This window comes from Bidens hawaiensis, unplaced genomic scaffold (assembly GCF_021521415.1).
Source record: "Bidens hawaiensis isolate Kalapana, Puna unplaced genomic scaffold, B.hawaiensis_p1.1 tig00029807_1, whole genome shotgun sequence".
Classification (NCBI taxonomy): Eukaryota; Viridiplantae; Streptophyta; class Magnoliopsida; order Asterales; family Asteraceae; genus Bidens; species Bidens hawaiensis.
The window spans coordinates 44,718-67,690 of NW_027494945.1; the positions used below are offsets into that span (position 1 = coordinate 44,718).

The 22,973-nt window shown below is 36.0% G+C and overlaps 2 protein-coding genes and 1 pseudogene across 5 annotated transcripts; 2 read left to right on the forward strand and 1 right to left on the reverse strand.

Moving 5' to 3' along the window:
* Nucleotides 1–3,973: 3,973 nt before the first annotated feature.
* Nucleotides 3,974–6,129, reverse strand: LOC143579463 (uncharacterized). 2 transcript variants are annotated; one of them, XM_077062765.1, is made up of 5 exons: nucleotides 5,740–6,129; nucleotides 4,871–5,018; nucleotides 4,626–4,658; nucleotides 4,403–4,497; nucleotides 3,974–4,329 (listed from the first exon to the last, which is right to left on the reverse strand). In XM_077062765.1, the coding sequence occupies exons 1-5, from the start codon at nucleotides 6,079–6,081 to the stop codon at nucleotides 4,129–4,131; spliced, it is 819 nt and encodes a 272-aa protein (XP_076918880.1). In that variant the 5' UTR covers nucleotides 6,082–6,129; the 3' UTR covers nucleotides 3,974–4,128. The 2 variants fall into 2 exon arrangements, with proteins under 2 accessions (XP_076918880.1, XP_076918881.1); XM_077062766.1 differs by lacking the exon at nucleotides 4,626–4,658.
* Nucleotides 6,130–7,982: 1,853 nt separating this feature from the next.
* Nucleotides 7,983–9,662, forward strand: LOC143579464 (pentatricopeptide repeat-containing protein At5g59600 pseudogene; annotated as a pseudogene). Its single transcript, XR_013143465.1, has 2 exons — nucleotides 7,983–9,575; nucleotides 9,611–9,662. The product of XR_013143465.1 is annotated as a pentatricopeptide repeat-containing protein At5g59600 pseudogene (transcript).
* Nucleotides 9,663–18,143: 8,481 nt separating this feature from the next.
* Nucleotides 18,144–21,011, forward strand: LOC143579452 (transcription factor PCL1-like). 2 transcript variants are annotated; one of them, XR_013143459.1, is made up of 3 exons: nucleotides 18,144–19,234; nucleotides 20,205–20,291; nucleotides 20,368–21,011. XR_013143459.1 is itself a non-coding variant. In XM_077062760.1 (2 exons), exon 1 carries the CDS (start codon nucleotides 18,207–18,209, stop codon nucleotides 19,188–19,190), a length of 984 nt encoding a protein of 327 aa, XP_076918875.1. In that variant the 5' UTR covers nucleotides 18,144–18,206; the 3' UTR covers nucleotides 19,191–19,234; nucleotides 20,205–20,979. The 2 variants fall into 2 exon arrangements, 1 of the variants encoding a protein (XP_076918875.1); XM_077062760.1 differs by having other exon boundaries at nucleotides 20,205–20,979.
* The last annotated feature ends 1,962 nt before the right edge of the window (nucleotides 21,012–22,973 follow it).

Sequence of the window (22,973 nt, forward strand, 5' to 3'; positions counted from 1 at the left end):
GTCAATGATGCGGGTGGTCAACGATAAACCTCACCCGGATGCTATGATTACCGTCGATTAGGAACGGACTTTCTTATCCCACGAGTTGAAACAAAGACCCCTTAAACACATTTGTGCACAATAATGCCTCTTTTCTCTCGGGATCAAAACGCCTACTCCCGGTGTAAATGAGAGCATACTTCTTTGAAGACAGAATGGCATCAATGCCATACTTAACGGTAATAACTCAAGAACTAATCTTCCTCGTCTTCAAATTGAGGTCCGGTGCAGAGTAGAACGCCCCCGGACCACGCCCAGGTATTCGTCAAGACCAGCCCACAAAAATAATATTTTCCCCAAACTTAAAACTCTCGGATCTGACCTGAACCCCTTTAAGCAGAGTAAGCAATTGATCCCGAGTGATGTTTATGTATGCGTCCCAACAATCATTAGGTAAGCCAAGCTCAACCACCAACATGGGTTTGCGGGTGTAAGCCCATTCATCAAATCGGTGGTATTGGTGTGTGCGTGTTCAGGCCAATGGGTTGGCTTGAAAGTTGAGTGCATCTTGCACCAACTGTTGTGCAAATAGAGGGTCTACCAGCTCACATGTTATAATTTTTTTTAGCACAGGCTTTCTGAGGTAGGGGAACCGGATGAGGTTTGCAAGCCCGATGACAATGACCCTTCGTTCATCTAGATCCGGATAGTGGTGAGTATACCACTTCACAAACAGATCGCGAACGACCTCTTCAGATTTTACCTTCACAATAACACTAGAAATGATGACCTCAATTGCAACCAAAGGCAAGTCAATAATATTCTCAAGTTCTGACCTGTAATACACCATTTCTTTTATAGTAAATACCAAATAAACAAAAATTTTAATAACGAGAAAGAAAGTGAATGAAAAAATTTTAATACACCATTTCTTTTTGTTTTATGATAATTTATTTTATTTTTAACGTAGTTTGTTTTAATTTAATACATATATATATTAGTTTGTTATTATATTTTTTTGCGTTTTGGGTATTTTCAATTGAGATGTGTAGGTTTTTTAAATTTTTAACGAACAAAAATACACGAACATGTTGATTTTCTTAAATGAATAAACATGACCACAAATATTTGTCTAATGAAAAAAGGGATATTGATGAAGTTGACGATGACAGGTAGTATCAGAAATTAACTGGCGATGGAGATGATAGACTAGCAATGGAGAACATATAAAGAAGATAAATTAAATTAGGGTTTGAGGATGAAAGTATTTACCAATAAATAATATCTTATAACCCATTTAAGAGCTATTAGGGTTTGGTAAGACACATAACCCGTAGAAATTATTCTTTGATGATTAAGGAGTTATTTCACAAATAAATGAGATATAATCCGTTTAAGGGTTATCCGGATTTGGTGAGACTCATGACCTGCGAAAATTATTGTTTGATTATGAAAAAATTTCACAAATAAATGAGATGTTATAACCCATTTAAAGACTATCTGGGTTTGATAAGACTCATACCCGTGATTTCGGGTCAAATGCATGAGAATACTCCATTTATAAATTAAGCAATCTGGTGGCTCTAGAGAATGTCGGAACAACCTAAAAGCGACACGTAGGATTTTATGGTATGCAATTATATAAATACTAGGGTTTGGTAAGACCCATAAACCGTGAAAATTATTCTTTTATGATTAAGGGGTTATTTCACAAATAAATGAGATGTTATAACCCATTTAGGAGTTATCAGGGTTTGGTGAGACCCATGACCCGTAAAAATTATTGTTTGATTATGAAAGAGTTTCATAAATAAATGAGATGTTATAACCCATTTAAAGACTATTCGGGTTTGGTGTGACCCATATCTGCGAATTCGGGTCAAATGCATGAGAAGCCTCCGTTTAAAAATCAAGCAATCTGGTGGCTCTAGAGAATGGAAGGAACAACCTGAGAGCGACACATAAGATTTTATGGTATGCAATTATATAGATAGTTAGATAGTTAGATAGATTCCACTCTAAAATCCGGTGTGACGTGTCTATTTGACATATCACCGTATATATTATTATTTAAACAATTAAGTAATACTGATATACAACAAATAACAATGCCGCTTAGTGTCATGCAAGTCCACATAAGTGGTCAACATTAATGTCGGTACATGTGTTGGTCGTGTGCATAACCTGACTTGTTAATCCTTAATTTTGTACAGAGTTGGTCTCCACGGTATACACTATCTTAATTATTGATATTATTCAATATTATAATTTTGCTTAATATTTTGTCAGGTTAAGGTATTGAGTTTTTACTCCACGTATTAAACTAAAAATGTTATATCGACGACTTGTACGCCTTATGTGTTCGTTTATAGTTTAGTATAATTGCTTTAACTTATTAAAATAATCCTCATAACTGAAGAGTTGGTTCTAACGCGATAGGAGATTTAAACGCTAGTAATCGAAGGGTATACACCGCAACCTTTATATACACAACCACAACCTAGTTATGTTCATCCGCCACAATATTTTACACACCTACAAGGCCATTTTCTAGTTGCACCTGGTCGATATGAATACTTTTGTGATCTTTAGACTTATTCTTAAATAAAAAAAACTATTCGTACTTTTTTTAACTTATCTTGTTTTGATGTTTTATAGTTCAGTTAATGTAATGTTTAATTTTAATGAAATTGTAGTTTTATATTTATTTCATATTTTTTTAGTTAAAGAAACAATGTGAAAATGGTTTAATGGTGGTACTAGAGAGGAATTTGTGATTAAAGTGTTTTAAGATAGTGTGATGGTTGAAATAGCATGACAATATGTACGAGATTGGTATAAGTTAAGATTATATTTACAAAATGTGTGAGTTATCCTTTTAAACAAAATAGATAAGTAAATAAATAGGAATTGTGGCTAGAGTGGGAAAACGAGACTCTCCAAATTTAGGAAGTACGGTGGCCTAACACACAAGAAAGTCGTCATTCTAAAAAAAACAAATAAAGAGGCCGTTCTTCATCAACTTTATGAAATCCACAATTTCATAGCCCAACAAGGATGCATATTATCATGAATCTTCTTTGATAGAATAGCACAACTAGTCTTTTATGTGTGCATGCCTTTTCAATGGTTGTCATTTAGCAAACTTAATGATATAAAACATCCTTTATGTTTAAAAACTCAATCACGTTATGTCATTTAGCATTAACCCAGTTAATTTTCTTCGTTAAATCTGGTCGCACATAGGATTGAAACATATATATTTTTATGTATCAATGTAGGGTTAAAATGACAATAAAAAACTATTGAAATTGATGTGAATATGCGTGAGAAAGAAAACTTGCTACATGAAGATGGGAGTGATTTTAGAACAATATTAGGTGAGGTTCTTGAAGAGGACTAGTGACCTTGCGCATTGTGACTTTCGTTTTTTTTTTAAATTTGTTAACCAAGAGTACCTGGTATTGGAAAATCTACAGGACCCACCAATAGCCAGCTAATCAACAGGAACAAGTAATTATAGCAACTGCCCTTGCATGGGGCCTTCAAGAGGTTACCATAGAAAACATGTTGAAATAATAAGATTTGAACTTGAGATCTCTCCCCTTTAAAGTCAACTTTTGGGAGCGTAAATAATTGTGTGAGGTGATCACTCAGATTGTACCTGTAAAGTGAGGAATGCCAAAACAGGTAACACTTGTCATTATTTGTGGATTATGATTGTTTTGTAGGTGTCGTTAGGATTCTTGCTTGTATCAGTTAACTATCTAAACAAGTATTTGAAGGACAAAGAATTTGCTTATATTGTATGCTGGCTGTGCTTGTTATAGTGCTAGAATCATAAAAACTTATTCAACACATACAGTTTTCCTAGAGAATTTGGTAGTATATGTGGTTCTTTATGTCATAATTTGTATGTTTTCAACTTTTAAAGCAGGGAAACAAACTTTGTGGAAATATTAATTGTTGTTGAGATTTAGCAAAAAAATGGCAGATTAAAACCAGCTGAAGTCAAGTTGACTCGTTACAGGATTAACTTTCAATATTTTTCCTATATTCTCAAATTTAATCTGCATTTGCAGATAAATAATTGATCATCAAATTACAACATTATAAGATCTGAATATTCTCACTTTGTATAAAAAATAATCACAACCCTAATTCTCTTTTCAATTGAGCAAGTGCAGCTTCAATTTCATCTATGTTATCTTCAATACTGCTTCCCTTACTACCGTCACTTCTACTCTTACCAGAAGTTGCAGGTTCTTCGTATCTTCTATTTGTTTCATCTTCATCGTCACTAATATTCAGCTCTTTTTCAAGAAACTCCACAAACTCTTCCCCAATTTCCTATCAATTGCAATAAATTTAGTAACTTTTATGAAAACCGTTATTCGTTACATCAGTTTAAATAAAATCTTACAGCTAATTCCTCCCATAAGCTCTTCGGTTTTGCTTGTGAAGGTGCACTTGCCTCCCAGTTTCTATATTCTTCTTGCAGGTCTTTAATAAAGTCCCCTGCAACAAACAAATTCAAATTTCAAGAACATAAATAACATATATTTCATTTTAAAGACAAACTTTGTTTTGCCTAAAATGGTAAATTTATAGCATTTTACTATATTTGTGAAAAAAGATGTGTCTACCTACTGATATTTGAACATCCCTCAAAAAATTGCCTGCATTTCAAAGTGGTTCAAGTATGAGGATATGAAACTTGAAGCTTGATTCTATCAAAGTTAAGGTTCCACTCAGTTACAAGTGGGACCAACAAAATGAAAATGTCGGATGACCAAAATGTATTGGACTAAGATTTCGTAGATGAGGTCATGGTGAACTAATATGTTTAAGAAAAATAAGAATAATGACAATTAAGCTTTAAATAATTTACCAAAACCGTAAAACTCTTCAGCTTCGGCAGGCTTGGAGTTGTATGTTTCAGATGCACGTTTCCCAGAGTCGTACTTTTTCCTTGAATCGGAGTTAAGAACCGTGTTGTATGCGTGTTTTATCCTCAAAAATTTCTCTTGAGCATCAGCCTGTGTTCCCAGAGTTTAAAGATTTGTCAAACAACTGTAACTTCGTGATATATCTGTATTTTGTTTTCATAAAGCATGCGGTTCTTTGAACACCCACAATGAGTGAGCATTGAGCGTTTTTAGCCACACCCCCCCCCCCCCCAAAAAAAACGCCACATCATCCAGTTTTACTATTGTACGGCTTGTTTTTGGCACCCAGTTTTACCATCATACAGCTCGTTTTCCACACTTTTGGTATATAAAATATATACACGTGGAGAGATGAGTGATTAAAAAACAAAAAAAGTGGTGATGCTGTGACAATGTTTTCTTGGTGTTTTTGGGTGTTTTTCAAGAATGAGTATTTTCTGATACAGCGGTTGACTCATCACGTTTATAGGTGTTTTTGGTCCTTATTGTGGATGCTCTGCAACTATTGTAATTGTTATAAATCACATTCACAAAATGCTAATTATGAGGATTATGACATCAGCACAACCCCCCCCCCCCTTTTTTTTCTATTTCTTCCTAAGCAATCAATCATATACATAAATGATAAATATTTGTTTGATTTGTTCAATTAATTCAAAACAAAACCCTAAATGCACTAAAGAATCAAAACACCCACAATAAATCTCATCAATTACTTATACACAACCAGATTAACAACAGGTAAATAAAGCAAAATCATCGATTTAATGACCAAAAGCTTAACTAATTAAATAACCTTACTGATACATACCTCTTTGTTAACATCAGGATGATACTTCAAAGCAAGTTTCCTGTAAGCCCTTTTGATCTCAGCAGGAGTAGCAGAAGGAGAAACACCCAAAACCTGATAAGGAGACTCTCTGTTGCTACTAGCCCTCACAAGGGTTTTATAGTAATTTCCACCTCTTCGTTTTCTTGGATTCAGGTTTCTGCAGATGGGTAAAGATGGGAAATCAAGAAAGTTTGAAGTGATTCGGCCGCCATAGCCAAACCTGCAAATGGGTATGGAAAAAGATGATTGGTTTTGCAAGAAAGTCAAGGGCTTGAGATTTGGGGTTAAAGATAGAGTTAAAAAGACTGCATTGGTATTCATCAAGTCATAACCTTGTTCAGATCACCACCGGATAATATGGAGGGATTTGTGGATCAGCCGATGGATATTATTCGTCAAGCAAGTAAGGTATTGATTTGAGACCATAAAGTGATAAAACCTTTATTTAAGTTTTTTTTTTCTTCTAATGTATAAAACCTTTATAAGTAAAAGATCACATGATCAAAATAGCCAAGTTGACCCAAAATTTCAAAAACTAGGCATTTTGTTAGACTAATTAATATAGACATTACTAATCAAATTAAGCCACTTAAACACATTGGGCTCTACTAGACGTAACAATGATTGAGCATCTCGGGCACCATTTTAGCCTAGGCAGTGTCAGGCACCTCTGGAGCCCAACTTCTTGGGCAACTTTTCGGCTTAGAGGTAAAGGTCATTCACTAAATGAGCCTAACCATTTAGGCATCAAATAAGCCTTGGTGATTGATGTCCGACACTAGCATAGCCTAATTGGTCATCCAACTTCATAGTCCAAAGTCCAAACAACTTTGTCAGGCACTTGCATAGCCAAGTAGTTAGCCGACTAGATATTTGGCTTGCTTAGGCTAGAAGGGTGCCTACGAAGCACCTCTGGAGCCGTGACAAATAAGAAAATATACTAGCCTTGTTATTCAACGTTTGGGTGAAACCGGTTTTATTGTCAAACAGATTCGGTTCGGTTTGCATAGAACCAGTCCCAACCCGTTTTTTTTTACACTTCAACTCTTAGGGGGTGTTTGGTAGAGAGATTTGATTGGGGAGAAATGGAATTAGAAATATTTCTTTTGTTTGTTTTCCACTTTTCATTTCTATTTCTCTTTCTATTTCTCTAAAACTAGAGAATTCCATTTCTCTTTAAAACAAAGAGAAATCCATTTCTCAGCAGCCTCCTCATAGCATGTCACCACCTCGTCTCCGGCCACCACCTCGTCTCCGGCCACCACCCCGTCTCCGGCCACCACCTCGTCTCCGGCCGCCACCTCGTCTCCAAGTCTGCAACCGCCACCTCGTCTCCAAGTCTGCAACCGCCACCCCGTCTCCGCCGTTCGCAGTGGTGAACACAGAGATGGTAACCGGTTGTAGGTTGCAGGTGGTACGGGTGAACGGAGATTAGGGTTTCAAGTGGTGGTTCGTGGTAGGTTAGGGTTTTCAGATGGTCGGGTGATTGTGGTCGCAGGTGGGTGATAGTGGTGGTGGAAATCGGCGGTGGTCGCAGGTGGCTTCTGATTATCATCATCATCATCGCCGCCACAACCACTACCACAAAATCTCCAAAGAGGCAGTGATGACAGATCTGAGCCTCCTTTTTCTATATCTTATGTTCCAAAAATTTGAATCTTTTTAATTTCTTGTGTACTTTGGTTGAAGAAGGGGATTTGGTGGCGGCAGCCGGTGGTGGTGGGCTGTGGTTGAAGAAAGGGCTGTGGTGGTGGTGCTGGTGGTGTGGGGCTGTGGTGGTGGGGCTGGTGGGGCTGTGGTGGTGGTGCTGTGGTGGTGGTGCTGGTGGTGGTGGGGCTGTGGTGGTGGGGCTGCGGTGGTGAGTGGTGTCAGGTTGGGTGGAGGTGGGGTTGGGTATGGTAGAGTTCTCTGTTTATTTTCTCGTGTACCAAACAAGAGAAATGATTCTCATTCTCCATACCAATTCTCTTTCTCTACAATTCCATTTCCATTTCTATTTTCTCTCCTTTTCCATTCTCTGTACCAAACACCCCGTTAGGTTGTGCCAGCTCAATTCCTAAAGGGCTCTTTTAGTCCTAGTGAACCCCAATGAACTTATGTGGCTTAATGTGATTGATGTTGCATTGATGCCTATATTAGTCGGTAAAAAGGAAAAAAAGATGGTTAGTTTGTGAATTTTTGGGTGACGATTTTGCTAAATTTGATCATATTAAGATACTTCTATGCATTGTTTTCGTTCTTTTCAATCAGCTTCCAATGCATACATAAACATCATCAAAAACTACACTCTCAATCGAGCATTAGAACCCGGAAAACGCTTACACGCCCATCTAATCATCAACGGCTTATCTCATTCCACACCCATCGCCTCAAAGCTCATTGATTTCTACACCCAATGCCGTCAAATTATTAATGCCCGCCAAGTGTTCGGCGAAATTCCCAAAACAAACACTCGCCGTTGGATTGTTTTAATAGGCGCATACGCGCGACATGGGTTTCACCAGGAAGCAATGGGTGTGTTTTGTGAGATGGTAGCAGAAGGATTGGTGATCAATAAGTTCGTTTTACCGAGTGTTTTAAAGGCGTGTGGGCACTTGTTGGATGTACAAACAGGGGTGAAGTTGCATGCTGTTGTTGTAAGACGAGATTTACGATGTGATGTGTTTGTTAGTACCGCGTTGATTGATATGTATAATAAATGTGGGAGAGTCGAGAGTGCGAGAAAGGTGTTTGATTTGATGGTGGGAATTGATTTGATGGCTATGAACACCATGGTTGCAGGGTATGTTCAACACGGTCTGGTCAACGAGGCCTTGATGTTGGTCAAAGAAACCCGATCCACGGGACTAATACCGGATTTAGTAACATGGAATACACTTATTGCGGGTTTTTCTCAAGTCAACAACGAGCCAACCGTCACTAAACTTTTCCAGTTAATGCAAGAACACGGGTTTGATCCCGATGTCGTTTCTTGGACTTCGATTATTTCGGGGTTCGTTCAAAACTTACAAAATCACAAAGCTTTTGATTGGTTCAAGAAAATGTTGGCTAGTGGGACCCATCCAAGTTCAGCTACAATCAGCTCTGTATTACCCGCGTGTGCAAATCTTGCAGATTCGGTTCACGGGAAAGAGATTCATGGATATGCGACTACAACTGGAGTCGAGAAAGATGTGTTTGTAAGCAGTGCACTTATTGACATGTATGCTAAATGTGGGTTCATACACGAAGCTAAAATGCTCTTTAACAACATGCCTGAAAGAGACGTAATCACATGGAACTCGATGATTTTTGGATATGCGAATCATGGGTATTGCAAAGAAGCAATTTCGTTGTTTAATCAAATGGTTGATGAAAAAGTTCAGCTTGATCATTTAACATTTACCGCGGTTTTAACTGCTTGTAGCCAGTGTGGAATGGTTGATCATGGTAAAAATGTTTTCTTGATTATGCAAAAGGAATTCAAGATTGAACCAAGATTAGAGCATTATGCGTGTATGGTCCATTTGTTGGGTCAAGAAGGGAAATTAACCGAGGCTCATGAGTTGATTAAAGAAATGCCGATTGAACCTGATTTGTTTGTGTGGGGTGCATTTTTGGGTGCTTGTAGGCTTCATGGAGACGTGGGTCTAGCTCGAATGGCTGCTAAACGTGTGGCTGAGCTAGAGCCTGAGAGTGCGGGAAGTAGTTTGTTGTTGTCTAGTTTGTATGCTGATGTTGGTAGTTGGGGATATTCGGCTCGAGTTAAACATAAAATGAAGAAAATGAAGTTGAAAAAACTTCAAGGAAGCAGTTGGGTTAGAAATGCATAATCAGTATGTCTAGATTAACTTATATTAACCGACCCTAGATCGAATTGAGCGATTGTTATGTTTTATTATTAGTTGATTAAACATTGTACAGATGCGGTTGTCTGTTGGTATTTTCAGCCCAAATTAAAGATATGTTTCGGTCCTACGATATTTAGCCCGGCCCGAGAAACCTGTCCCAGAACCGAGGTATCCTCTGATGGGTCTGTCCTGTGGTTCCATCTTCAGCGTTTATCAGTTTCGGTCCAATTCCCAACGGGCTAAACACCTTTGGCCTAACAAGGATATGAATATATGTCATCCATGACACTCATCAATCCAAAAACAATGTATCGTGGCAATTTATCGATCATTCCTTTGCTATCAACATCTCATTGAAAATGATGAATGGATTGATATGATATGATGTTCAGTAGTCATTCATGTTTCTTGATCCGAATTTAAAAGGAATAGAAATTTATATCAAACAATTCAACTTGATTTGAGTAGTCACATGCATTTTTATCAGTTTATATCATCACATGAAAGATTTGAAAAAGATATGGATACATCATTTTCTACAATTATTTTCTCTTGTATGCCATTTTCATTATTAAGCAAGTTTGAATTTCTTATTTTGCGTGAATGGCCCCCTAAGTTCATGCGACACAAATAACTTTAGCAGTTAGCACATAAACATTTATTCAATATCTAAAGCAAGTTCAGAATTAGTAGTTTTTGTGGTACATGAAGGAATCTTTAGAACTTTTTGGACAAAAGTTTTAGTTTTATTCTCTAAAAGTTTTTAAAAAAAAAATCAATTCTTTACTCCCAGGTTCAACTATTAGCATGATTTTATATGAATTTTATAAAACAATACTAGTTACATATGCTCCCTTTTTATAAACAGTTTGTCTGTTATCATTCTATAGTATACAAGTTTTTAACATAAAACCAGCAAATTCTATTACTAGCATTCATCATTCAATGTTTATATAAACATAATTTTGGCCTTCAATAAAGCATACAGTAAGGCTATATATAAATAAAGGTTAAATAACGTAACGATAACTTTAAACATCTGTTGCAGTGTAACATGTGAGAAGATGTGGTTATCAAGTTATGTTATGGGCAGTGGTGGCCCAAGGTTTTAAGAGGCCTCAAGCTAACTAGCTAGTTGGGGGCCTTCTCAATTTTTTTTAACATATAAACTCTCCTCCTTTACTTGTTTAGCGAATGACAACTATAAACTAACACGTTATAGTTGACAAATGTGGTTTTTTTTTACAAAACTAGGGCCTTTTTGAGACTTTTGACCACTTGTGGGGTTTAGTTTTCTTCTAATCACAAGTGGGGTTGTCGACATTAGTAGTGACGATTAAGTTAGCATGTAGGTGTGTAAGGACGATGGCAACTCCTCTTGGGGCTATTACCGACTACTAATGTAGACAATCCCTCTTGTGATAAAAAAAGTAAACTAAACCGGCCATGTGATTAAAAGTCTCAAAAAGACCCTAGTTTTAAAAAAATTATATCTTGCGAGTGTGAACGATGTTTACACAAAATTTATTTTTTTAGCTTTCGATTTGGCATTTAATTGTTTTTAATAATATTTAAGTATTCGACTAAGATGTGTACAACTAAGATTTTAAGAAACAATTAACAAGCTAATAGATTATAATTTGGTCCAGTAAATAGTAATTACTAATTAGGGCAAGTTTTGACGTTAAAATTAGCAAATAGCATAATATTAAAAAGTGATTAAAGTAATTACCAACTCAAAAGTCAATACAGTTGAATCGAGTAACTGAGTGTGAGTCCACTTAAATTTCGCTCCCTGCCCTCTCAAAATGTCCCAACATGGCTGATTGAAAAACATTAAACATTTTTTATATAAAAATTAGAGGCCTTTATATTTATGGGGTCTCAAGCCCTTGCTTGGCCCAACAACACACTTGGGCCGGCCCTGGTTATGGGTTAAGAATTCAATAATCTTACGTAAGTTGGTGTAACGTGTGAGAACGAGGCTCCACATATTTAAACGTTACGCTTAAATTCAAGACTCCATAATAAAGTTTTGCTGAGGTTAGTAATGTGTAAAAACGAGACACTACATGTTACGCTGATGCAAGAAAGACATTACATGAGTAGCAGCATGTGAAGCATGACCTACACCTTCCACTAGTTATATGATACTTAAGGTTCATGTATTTTTCTTTATTTCACTCAAAAGTTTGTTATAAGGATTCATGAACATATGCGTTTAATATACAAACTCCCATCATTCAGAAAGTGTTTGATTTGATATCTATTTTTTCTATATTTTTCATTATAGTAAATACACAATTCGTGATAATTTCATGTTGAAAAGTTAGTAATCACTTAACTTTAACACAATCGTTCAAACAACCATATCAGCTAAAAACAAACTCACACATGCTTAAGTCATTGAGAATTCGTTCATTTTAACATGTTGAATCTGGTCAAGTAAGCTTTCTTTCACGTTTAGGGAGACGGGACACCGCATGGCAAACTTTGAACCCATGTGGTAACACCACCGCCACCTATGTGGGTATGCATGGCTTCAAACCCATGTGGTAAACCTTTACCATTTAATCAACCTATATTTATATTATGTTTAATCTAATTTAAATTAAAAAAACAACAAAAAGTTTTAAAGTACTTATGGTTAAGTGTCGTCAGTGACTTTATACTTGTGGATACCTAAGGATAAAAATAAGATGACAATGTATAATTGGTTGGTACATGAATGGTGGTAATGAATGACCAAAGTAGTAAATAGGTTGAAGTGTTAAATATACCATCCATAATTGCTATAACTTAGTATTTAAATAATTATAAAAAAGTTTACAATTTGATTCATGTATCCATAATCCACAACCTAACTCGAGCATGACTTAAGTTTGGGTGAATATTGACAATAAATTATCTGAGAGCCAAGTCTTATGAGGTTGTCAGTTCGAATCCTAATAATTCTACCTTTTTAGTGGCACGACGGTAGGCAGTCGGTGATATGGTTTCCTGGAGAACGTCCAAGGCAAACATTGAATCCATCGTGGACCCGATTAAAACAACTTGATCTTACCACAGTAAGACAACAAGATTCTCAAATTAAAAAATACAATAACCTAACACACAAAGTCAGCCATTCTAATAAAAAAAAAGTTATCCATGCATACTTGATCAGTTGATGATCGGAATATTAAACGAATATTCATATAATAAACTTTATATTTATTTTCATAAAAGCACCCAAAATAAAAAGAATATTATTACAAAAGTGACGTGGACCGTAAGGGGGTGTTTGGTACAGAGAATGGAATTGTAGAGAAATGGAATAGAGAAATGGAATTGCAGAGAAAGGGAATTGGTCTGGAGAATGAGAATTGACTGTTCTGTTTGGTAGTACAGAGATTTCAGTAGAGAAATATAGCTGAGAATCATTTCTCTTGTTTGGTACATAGAAAATAAACAGAGAATTATATCAACTTTATCATTAGCACAAGTATTTTTTTCATAACAAATATTTATTAAAAAATAAAAAACATATAAAAAGATGCATAAATTCCAACCAAATTATGCATTGATCAAACCAATTCACATACAAAACATAGTTTTTAAGCAAAAAACATCAACCATAGTTAAAACCAATTCACATACAAAACATACTTCAACCATACACAACTATCCCATTGAACCATCGGTATACAACTCGACCATCTCAATTTTCTCTTCTATTGTCAACGCAAGAAAAGAACGTCCTAGATCCACATCTTTACCAATCAAATGAGCTGCTTTGAACCGTTTTTTCGTAGTGATACCTGGTAAAGCTTTCAACTCATCACTAACATTTTCATAGATTTCACGAGCCTCCATACCTTCTTTGCTAAGTTGTTCACCCACCATCTCCCCAAATCGAAGCAAAACTTTCTTGATATCTTTACAAGACTCTCGATATATCTCATCTGCATCCGTGCTTCTACCTCTTTTGCGCTTGCTTGTTACACTTCCTGTTTGTCCTTCAGATCTATCAACATTTGGAACGGCTTCATCAACAAAATCAAAGTCTTCAATATCAACAGGTGAGCTTTTTTGCGTCTCTTGAACAACATCTTCTTCTCCAAGGTCAACTGCTTTACTACCAGTAGCTCTATCCTTACCGAATATGGTACATAATTTGTCATAGAAAGGAAATGACTTGTCACGAAAATTCACAGCACCTTTGTGAGACTACAAGACAATTACAAATAAATTAGACTAAAATTTTAAAATCTAAAAAACATATTTTTTAGAATATACCTTCACGTATTCATTCCAAACACTATCATCGGCAATAATACAACATTTTTGTTCATCCCAACCAAACCCACTTGTATGCACCATATCATATACAATGCTAAAGTGTGTCTTCCATGTCTTCATCCTAGACTTTATATGTGGTTCTGCTTTGAGGCCAGAGTTAGGAAGACTTACATCTAGCAATTGTTGAACACCATTTAAATAACCTGGTTTGAATCCATTGTCAGCACCAGCATACTTTCCGGATGCATGTATCTCCATTAATGCATCAATTAGCTTTGCATCTTCATCATTTGTCCAGGTATGCTTGCTCCGAGTAACTCCTCTCACTATATTTGAATCTGCCATGTCTACGTACAAATGCATAATTATACAATTAAAAATCATAATTCATGTAACTACAAATACAAATATAACAAGAAACATTAATAAGAAACAAATAAAGTGCATAAATAAACATTAATAAGAAACATCCTTGGTTCTACAAATAAAAAGTACATAATTGTCAAACATAATTAAGAAACATTGTTAGCACGCTGCGCACGCATCGCAGTCCAACTATTAAACATTTCATTAGCAAGAAGGTCTCTACGATCGGTCCATTCTTGTGAGGGCTCGATCATAGAAATAACATTGTCATGGTCATTTGCAGGTTGTGTGTGATTTACTGGGATTTCGTTATCAAGAGGGTCTTCACTCATTGTTGTTCGTATGAAATTGTGCAATAAACAACAAGCAATGATGATACGTGGCATGGACTCTATGGGATGATATGAGTTATCACGCAAAATAGCCCATCTATCTTTAATCATTCCGAAACATCTTTCTATAACATTCCTGGCCGATAAATGTCTCATATTAAAGAACTCCTTAGCATTCGTAGGAGGACGAGACCAATCGTTAAGATGATAACGTTGACCTCTATATGGAGTTAAAAATCCTTCACCATTTGTATAACCGGCATCACAAAGGTAGTATGTTCCTACAATTAACCATAAACTCTATGTTAATTATCATACTTAAATCTATGTATATTCTTTGAAAATTGCCTATCACATACCCGGAGTTATTTTAAGACCATTGGGTCTACTGATTGCATCACGCAAAACTCTACTATCAGCTGCAGAACCCTCCCATCCCGCTAAGACATACGTAAATAAAAGGTCTCTCGTACATACTCCGAGTACGTTAGTACAAATCTGCCCTTTTCTTGTCCTATATGGTTTTCTATCAATAGCAGAGACTTTAACTTTAATGTATGTTCCATCTAATGCTCCTAAGCAACCCTGAGTTAAAAGAAATCATTACTTACTAATGTATGTTAGCAAAAAATATCTTTAATAAAAAATGTGTTTGACTAACCTTAAACCATTTCCATCTTTCATCAGTTTCATCATCTGGCACTGGCACGGGTGACTTGTAGAGTTCTTTGTGTAATCGACATATAGCATTTAAGACTAACTTGAAATACCGACTTACAGTTTCCCCGGACCGATGAAATCTGTTGACTAGTATCCTATTCTTTGCATTATGAGCAAGGGTATGTAAAAACATAGCAACTTGCTCATCGACTAGCATGTTTTTACTATTCTTTAGTCCCCCTCTAGTTTCTAGCATATCACAAAGTGTTGTAAATGCATGTATATTCATTCTTATGTTAACAACACTCGTAACATCACTTTCATAAACCATCCTCACCATGTTTTCACGCCTATTATGGTAACTCATTAAATATTTTTTACGTAAAGTCATTGACTCAATCGACCGACGCAAATGATAAGTACACAACATCCACCAACGAATCGTAACATAAATGACATAAAATGCACCTATGGCAACTATTCTTTGTCTGGAAGGTGATCTTGCCATCTACACATAAAAATATAAGAAAATTCAAGAAAAACAAACTAGACCTCATATATATAACAAATCAAAAGAGTTCATAGTTCCTATTATACACTAAACTAGACCTCACGAGAGATTGCAGGTAAATTAATGCAAAAACGCAGCCAAAGTGAAAGAAAAGAAACTACATAGAACTCAAAATTGAGCTAAAGCTAAAGTGCAAAATTTTGACATCATATGCTATTTTTTTCCTTTTAAGTCAGAAGGGGTTCCAAAACAAATGAATTCGGATCAAAACAGGTTCGGGTTATAGGTCAGAAGGGTTGACTCACAGGTTGGAAGTACTTGTGAAGATTCTTTTTCCATTGGATCTTATGCAGACAACGAACAGGCCCGTTGGAACTAAGGGATGCTTTTAAAACTTTAAAAATTCATCATATAGTTATTAATATGATGGTGCCTTCTAAACTAATGTACCAATATTAGTTGTCAATTTCAGTGGCTTGTAATACAAGTTGTGCAGCTAGTCAAACAAGAACAATAATTCCCATGTGCAGTTTTGAGAACTAAAATAGCTGGAATGATATAAAAAAACATGGAAAGCTGACACATGAATCATGATACACATTACACATACAGTATAATGAATATTAAAGATAGAAGACAGTAGTCACATATATTTCAGTGAAACTGACCTGATACTATCATATTCTGACAGGTTAAAATACCTTATATTAAGGGCTGATTAGTTGAAATCGCAACGGAAGCCCATCGGTTAGCGATAAATTGGTGCCTTCTAGAATCGATTTTTACAACCATGCACCTAATATTTGTCTATATAATGATCATATGCACTTGTAATGTTCTAACACCTCATAATAAGAATATCCTAGCTACAACCTGTGACCAGACGGAACTACGATGCTAGTGTTCATTTATTAGCCTTCATGCGTAGGCCTGTAAACGAACCGAACGAACGCATACCAGGGCATGTTCATTTGTTTGTGTCTGTTCATTTAACTTTAAGCAAACACCAACACGAACAGTTAACCGGAAAAATATACGTGTTCATGCTCGTTCGTTTAAAAAAATGAACATGTTCGCGTTCGTTTATATTTGTTCGTTTAAAATCTTAACGAACTGTTGACATAAATGAAAATATTTGAACAAACACAAAGGAACATATATAAATAAAGGTAAACAGACACAAACAAACAAACAATATTTAATTAGACATTAGGCATTAGGGTGATATAATTTGTAAAATACAAATAACATTTAATTATTTTTATAAATATGTAAACAAGCATAAATAAGTGATTCAGTGAACGACCGAAACACACGTTTTTGTTTGTTCGTTTAAAATCTTAACGAACTGTTGACAAACATAAATGGAAATATTTGAACAAACACAAAAGAACGTATGTGAACAAACGTAAACAAACACAAATAAACGTAAACGGACACAAACAAACAATATTTAATTAGATATTAGGATGATATAATTTATAAAATACAAATAACATTTAATTATTTTTATCACTATGTAAACGAGCATAAATAAGTGAACGATGAACGACCGAAACACGCGTTTTTGTTTGTTTGTTTAATTAATGAACACAAATTTAAGTTTATGTCAAATAAACGAACTTCCCGTCAAACAATTCACGAACAATTCTATCGGTTCGGTGCGCGTGCAACCCCTAACACAAAACCCTAGAAATTAAGCACTGTAATCTCAATAACAATTACAAAATTCATCAAAATTAGGGCAAAACTCAACCCAATTGAAATTAACAATACATAATCCAGTCTGCAACATGTGAATCAAACAATCAATTGATTACTGTGACGAATCAGAAGGTTTCTTAATAGAACACGAAGACTAGAAGTCGGGAAACAGAAAATCTACGAGGATAGGGAATAGGAATAGGGAAACAAAAATCATACCTGGTTCGGGCAGAAATCAAGCGAGGATGGTGGTGGTGTGCGTGGGTGGGTAGTTAGATAGAGATTAGAGGATGGTGATAGAAGTGAAAAGGAAGAGAATGGAAGTGAGAAATGAAACCATTTCTCCGCTTTTTTTAGAGAAAAGAAATCAGGGAAATGGAAATGGTTTATTTCCATTTCTCACCTCTTTCTTTCGTAAACAAACAAGAGAATTGTTTCCATTTCCATTTCTCACCCCCCAATTCTCTGTACCAAACACCCCCTAAGAGATATTTTCGGAAGAATCGAGAGAGAGGAATGTGGGGGTAAACGTTCCACGGTGGCATCTGGAATCAGATCCTGCACTTTTGCCTACATTTTTATTGTTAAATAAATCGCACTTTTCCCATTATTATTATTCTCATTTCCATTTTAACCCACCCGAAATATCTTTCCTTCTTCATTCCTTATGTTCTTCACTCCAAAACAAATCCAATATTATTAATATCATTATTATTATTATTTTATAAACAAAATATAGTAATCTGAGATCGATCCATTCCGATGGGTGAAGAAGTGAGAATCACCGACTACGATGACCGAGTATCCGAGTGGGAGGTTGGCTTACCCACCGTCGACGATCTCATGCCGTTGTCTCAGTCGCTTGTTCCCGCAGAACTCGCCTCAGCCTTCAGCATCACGCCCGAGCCTCACCGGAGCATCACTGACGTCAACCGCGCCTCACAAAACACTCTCTCCAATCTCAAAAATCACTCCCTTATTAATAAACAATTTAATAAAGGTCATAACCGTTATAACGGTTTTAACAGTTTTAACGGATTTAAGTCTTTTGATGATGATAATAATAATAATAATAAAATAATGAACGATGAGATGGTTATGGAAGGTGAGGAAACCGTTGATCTGACAATGGACGGTTCAGATTCAAGGAAATTGAGGAGAGTGGATAGTGGTGGTGGTGTGGGTGGAGAGGAGGCTGATTCGGCTCGAGCCGATGACTCGTCGGCTCGGACGTCGAAACGGCCGCGTTTGGTGTGGACTCCACAGTTGCATAAACGGTTTGTTGATGTGGTGGCGCATTTAGGTGTGAAGAACGCGGTCCCGAAGACGATTATGCAGTTGATGAATGTGGAAGGATTGACTAGAGAGAATGTTGCTAGTCATTTACAGAAGTATCGGCTCTATTTGAAGCGGATGCAAGGGTTGTCGAATGAGGGTCCGTCGTCTTCGGATCACTTGTTTGCGTCCACTCCGGTTCCTCAGAGTTTGCAGGAGTCGAGTGGCGGTGGTAATAATGGGAATGGGAATGGGGCGGTGGCGATACCAATGCCGTATACGCCACAGATGGTGCCTATGCCGTACCCGCCTGCGCCTCAGATGGTGGTGGGTCATAGTGGAGCTGGTGGTAGTGGGTATCATCATCATGGGTTTGAGGCGCATTCGCATCCGTTTAATATGATGATGCAACAGAGAGACTGGTCTGGGAATAAGTTTGCTTATCAGCATCGTATGACTAATGATAAATAGAGAATATTTGGATTAAATGGATGTTTATCCAACCAAAAAGAGAGGTAAATTGAAATCACTTGTTTTAATCTTTTGTAGATGATATATTGATATATGCAGTGCTGCAATTTGTTATAGTTTGTTTGTTAAATGTTAAGTAGTTCAGTTCAAAGTTTTAATTTTTATCAACATTTCTTGTTACTTGAATGATGCTAGTATAGTCCTCCATGCTGCTGCTTAATTATTCCATTATATTAGTTGTCTAGTTATTGTTTTATGGAGCATATATTCACATAATGTTGTAGTATCATCATCATCATCATCGTACTCAGTATATCCCACCAATAGCAAATCTTTGGTAGGGTCTGAGGAGAGTAAGATGTAGACAACCTTACCTCTACCCCATAAGGATACAGATGCTGCTTCTGGTGAGACCCCCAGCTTGATAGTAGTTTTGCATCAAGTCTTGGGCATAAGGCACATAGCACTCAATCATCGGGACACCGTCTGATTGGTGCATATACCCTTGTCTTTTGGCTATCAACGCCACCACATGCCTAATTAACCTTCCCCCACTTTTAGCGTTATTTCACGAGATTAATAAAATAACGTCAAAATTAGTGCAATTTCACTTTTGCCCACCCGACGGTTCACACATATATACATTATATGTGCGCACCGCAAGCAAGGCATATAATGTTGTAGTATCATATCATATATATTCACATACTTTTATGGAGCATCTTAGTGGTACCATGACACTATTTACTTTCCTCATGTCCCTTTTGGATGAGTAATTGTGTTAAATAATGAAACTTTGCATAAGTCTCTTCATTGATTGTGTTTACTTTTTGAGAATATTTGCTTATGTGACATTATTCACTTTCATCATGTGCCTTTTGGAAGAGTAATTGTTTTAAATAATGGAACTTTGAATAAGTCTTTTTATTGATTGTGTTCACTTTTTGAGAATATATGGTAATGTGCTATATCTATTTTGTTACCAAAGATTTTAATATTATCACTCTTTAACAGGTATTGTGGTCCATAAGGTAGTATGGAGCCCCCCAGTAATAGTATAAGGTTACCAGACATCAGCAACCAACTTCTTGCAGATCAACGGTTTGATTTGCTAAAGTCACCTTGATCTGTCTCTTTTTTTCAATTCAGACGCTCAAATCAAAACGGAATTGTTCAGGTGTTACAAACTGGTAAGATGACGTGTGCTCTTATGAATGCCTGGTGGTAGACAAGAGTTGAAGTTGAAGTGAACCTCAGGTTCTCAAATTCCAACTGCTGAGTCGAGAAAAGAGTAACTGAAATTGCATAAAGGGTGGAGGCAAAATAAAGTGTGCTCCTAATTTTAAATGGGAAAATAGATGTAAGCTTATTATATCTGATTGTTTCAGAGTTGTTAATGTGAAATAGAAGGTTCTTCCTGCTTTTTATGATCCTTCTATCCATTTTTGTCTTCTGGGAAATAAAGTATAAATATAGTATTTTTTATTTTTTATTTTACTTGCTATTTAGCATTGAGGAAAGTAGTTAGTAGTTAATATCAATATCGGGTTGTTGGTAGATTGGTATTATTTCAGGTGAAAGGAGAAGATCAGAAACTTTAAAGCATTGAGGTAAACTGGTAAAGTATGCTGTCATATTAGTTTTTTAATACGACGAGAAATTAATTGATTTTCGTTTTTCCTTTTGGATTTGCAGTGAAACAATAGTTAGCGCCTGGCGGATACTTTAATGCTTGTTTGACCTGAAATTGTTAGGTATGTAATATGTTCAATAAGTGTTGGTTAAATGGTTATATGGACATATCTGCTTCTTAACCTATGAATATTTTGTTTCCTATTATTTCATATTTGACATCATTACCTTGAGTTATTACTGTCTGTTTTTGAAATGTTCTGTGAATCAATTTAACTTGACTGCCAAATACATAAACAATACATGAAAAACGAGCATTGATATAATATAACTTTGAATAATTCGCATGACATCGATGTTTAGTAGGTGGGTCTGCCTCTGCTTGTGGGTAATAGAAGTAGACAAGGGTAGGGAACTTGCCATTAATTTGTAATCTTATTAAGCGGCCTAAAGTGTAATGCAGGTTCTCTGGTCACTCTCTCCACTTGGCTCGGGTTTGAAAATGTTAATAGGAGTTCTATAAATTTAATGTTTTCAGATCTTATTGAATCAAGAGTTGCAGTTTGTTTAGTATAAAAAGGTTTATTGTTTTTATATCTTATTGGATGATGTTGAGAAAATCATTCATTGTTCCCATTTCTGTGATGCTAATTGTAGTAGGTTATGTTATTGTTTTGCAGTTAGGTAGTCAACTGCCATGGAGTTTGTCAAAAAGTCAACAACTAAAAAAGCCAAACTGAATTTATAGATTTGTTTTTAGTTAGTAATTTATAAAAATTAAATAGTGTAATTAATAAAAAGATTTTGGCCCAAATTGATTACTTTTGGGCCGAATTCTTTTTCAGCCCAAACATATTAACCCGAATAGCAACCACCCCCCCCCCACACCACCAAAAAAAAGAAGAAAAAAAAAAGAAGAAGAAGAAAGGAGACCAGCCGAGTCTAAACCAAAAACACCAATACCAAACAGTTTTCAAAATCTAGAAAAACCAAAGTTTTGATAATTTGGTTCGGTTTGAGCTTAAAACCAGATCAAACCGGCAAATGCACATCTCTACAAAGATGTGGCATATGTGCAAACGGATGCGGCTATTTGCTTATTTTTAAAGAAGGGGATTTAATGAAGTTTTAATTTACATAGGACTGTAATATTTTGCATAGTTCGTTATGCCCATTGATATAATGTTAAAAACAATTTCATATGCAATTATGCATATTCATGAGTTAATGAATAATATGTAAAGTTGTGTATATATTTTTCGGGTGTATCATTTCTTATTCTCACAAATGTAAATATACCATGAATTCAATGTAAATCAAAATTTAACATATTTAAATATCAAGGTAAAATAAGCTAAATAAATTTAATTATGGAATATCCAGTTTGATACCGGCTGCGACTACTACCTCTTCATTTGCTTCTGGTAAATTAAAGGTAACTATTCTCACTCGGCTAGTACATGAATTAAAAAACTAAAAACCCTAAAGATCGACGCCACTAATTTGTCTCAAAAACTATATTTTAACTAGGCTTCAAGTATATTGATTCGTTTGGAAAAGCTCTAGAATCACGTGTCTTAAGTATAAATTTGTTTTTTTATCTATATAAACAGTGAAGGAACACTTGAACTTAGAATCAAAGCACAACAAAAACATGGAGATGTAAGTGAAGAATGCGAGCCAACCAAAACGGTGAAAAGAAAAGGTAAAGAAGAACGAGCTTTTACAATAAAACCAATCTTTTCGTATTTTACAACATTACACAACTTTCAAATAAAAAATAAATATTGAGTGAGCTTTTACAATTCGTTTTACTTTTCGTCTTTTAAAACATTACACAACTTAGATTCATGTGTCATTGAAGAGGTAGGTCCCAGCAGGGCCCAGTTGGACCCGCAAGACTCACCTTGAAGAGGGACGTCTGCGCAAATACCAACTGGTTCCGCAGGACCCACCATGCTCAGAGAGATGAAGACCTTACGCGCAGTACGCCAGCTGTTCCCGCAGGAAAAGCCTCCCAATGGTGAAGTACCCCGCCTGTTCCCGCAGCTGCGGATACAAGCCATCAGGGAAGGCTACCCGCACTAATAGCAAGGCTACACGCACAAGGCACTAACTCTCAATAATTCAGTAATGTCACCTGAAGAAAGA

Excerpts from the sequence above, each read along its gene's own strand:
- LOC143579463 (XM_077062765.1), bottom strand. The coding sequence starts at position 6,081 with ATGAATACCAATGCAGTCTTTTTAACTCTATCTTTAACCCCAAATCTC. Across the intron at positions 4,498-4,625 it reads GGATGTTCAAATATCAGTAG|GGGACTTTATTAAAGACCTG; the intron begins GTAGACACATCT and ends TGTTTGTTGCAG. Across the intron at positions 4,330-4,402 it reads GCTTATGGGAGGAATTAGCT|GAAATTGGGGAAGAGTTTGT; the intron begins GTAAGATTTTAT and ends TGCAATTGATAG.
- LOC143579452 (XM_077062760.1), top strand. The coding sequence starts at position 18,207 with ATGGGTGAAGAAGTGAGAATCACCGACTACGATGACCGAGTATCCGAG.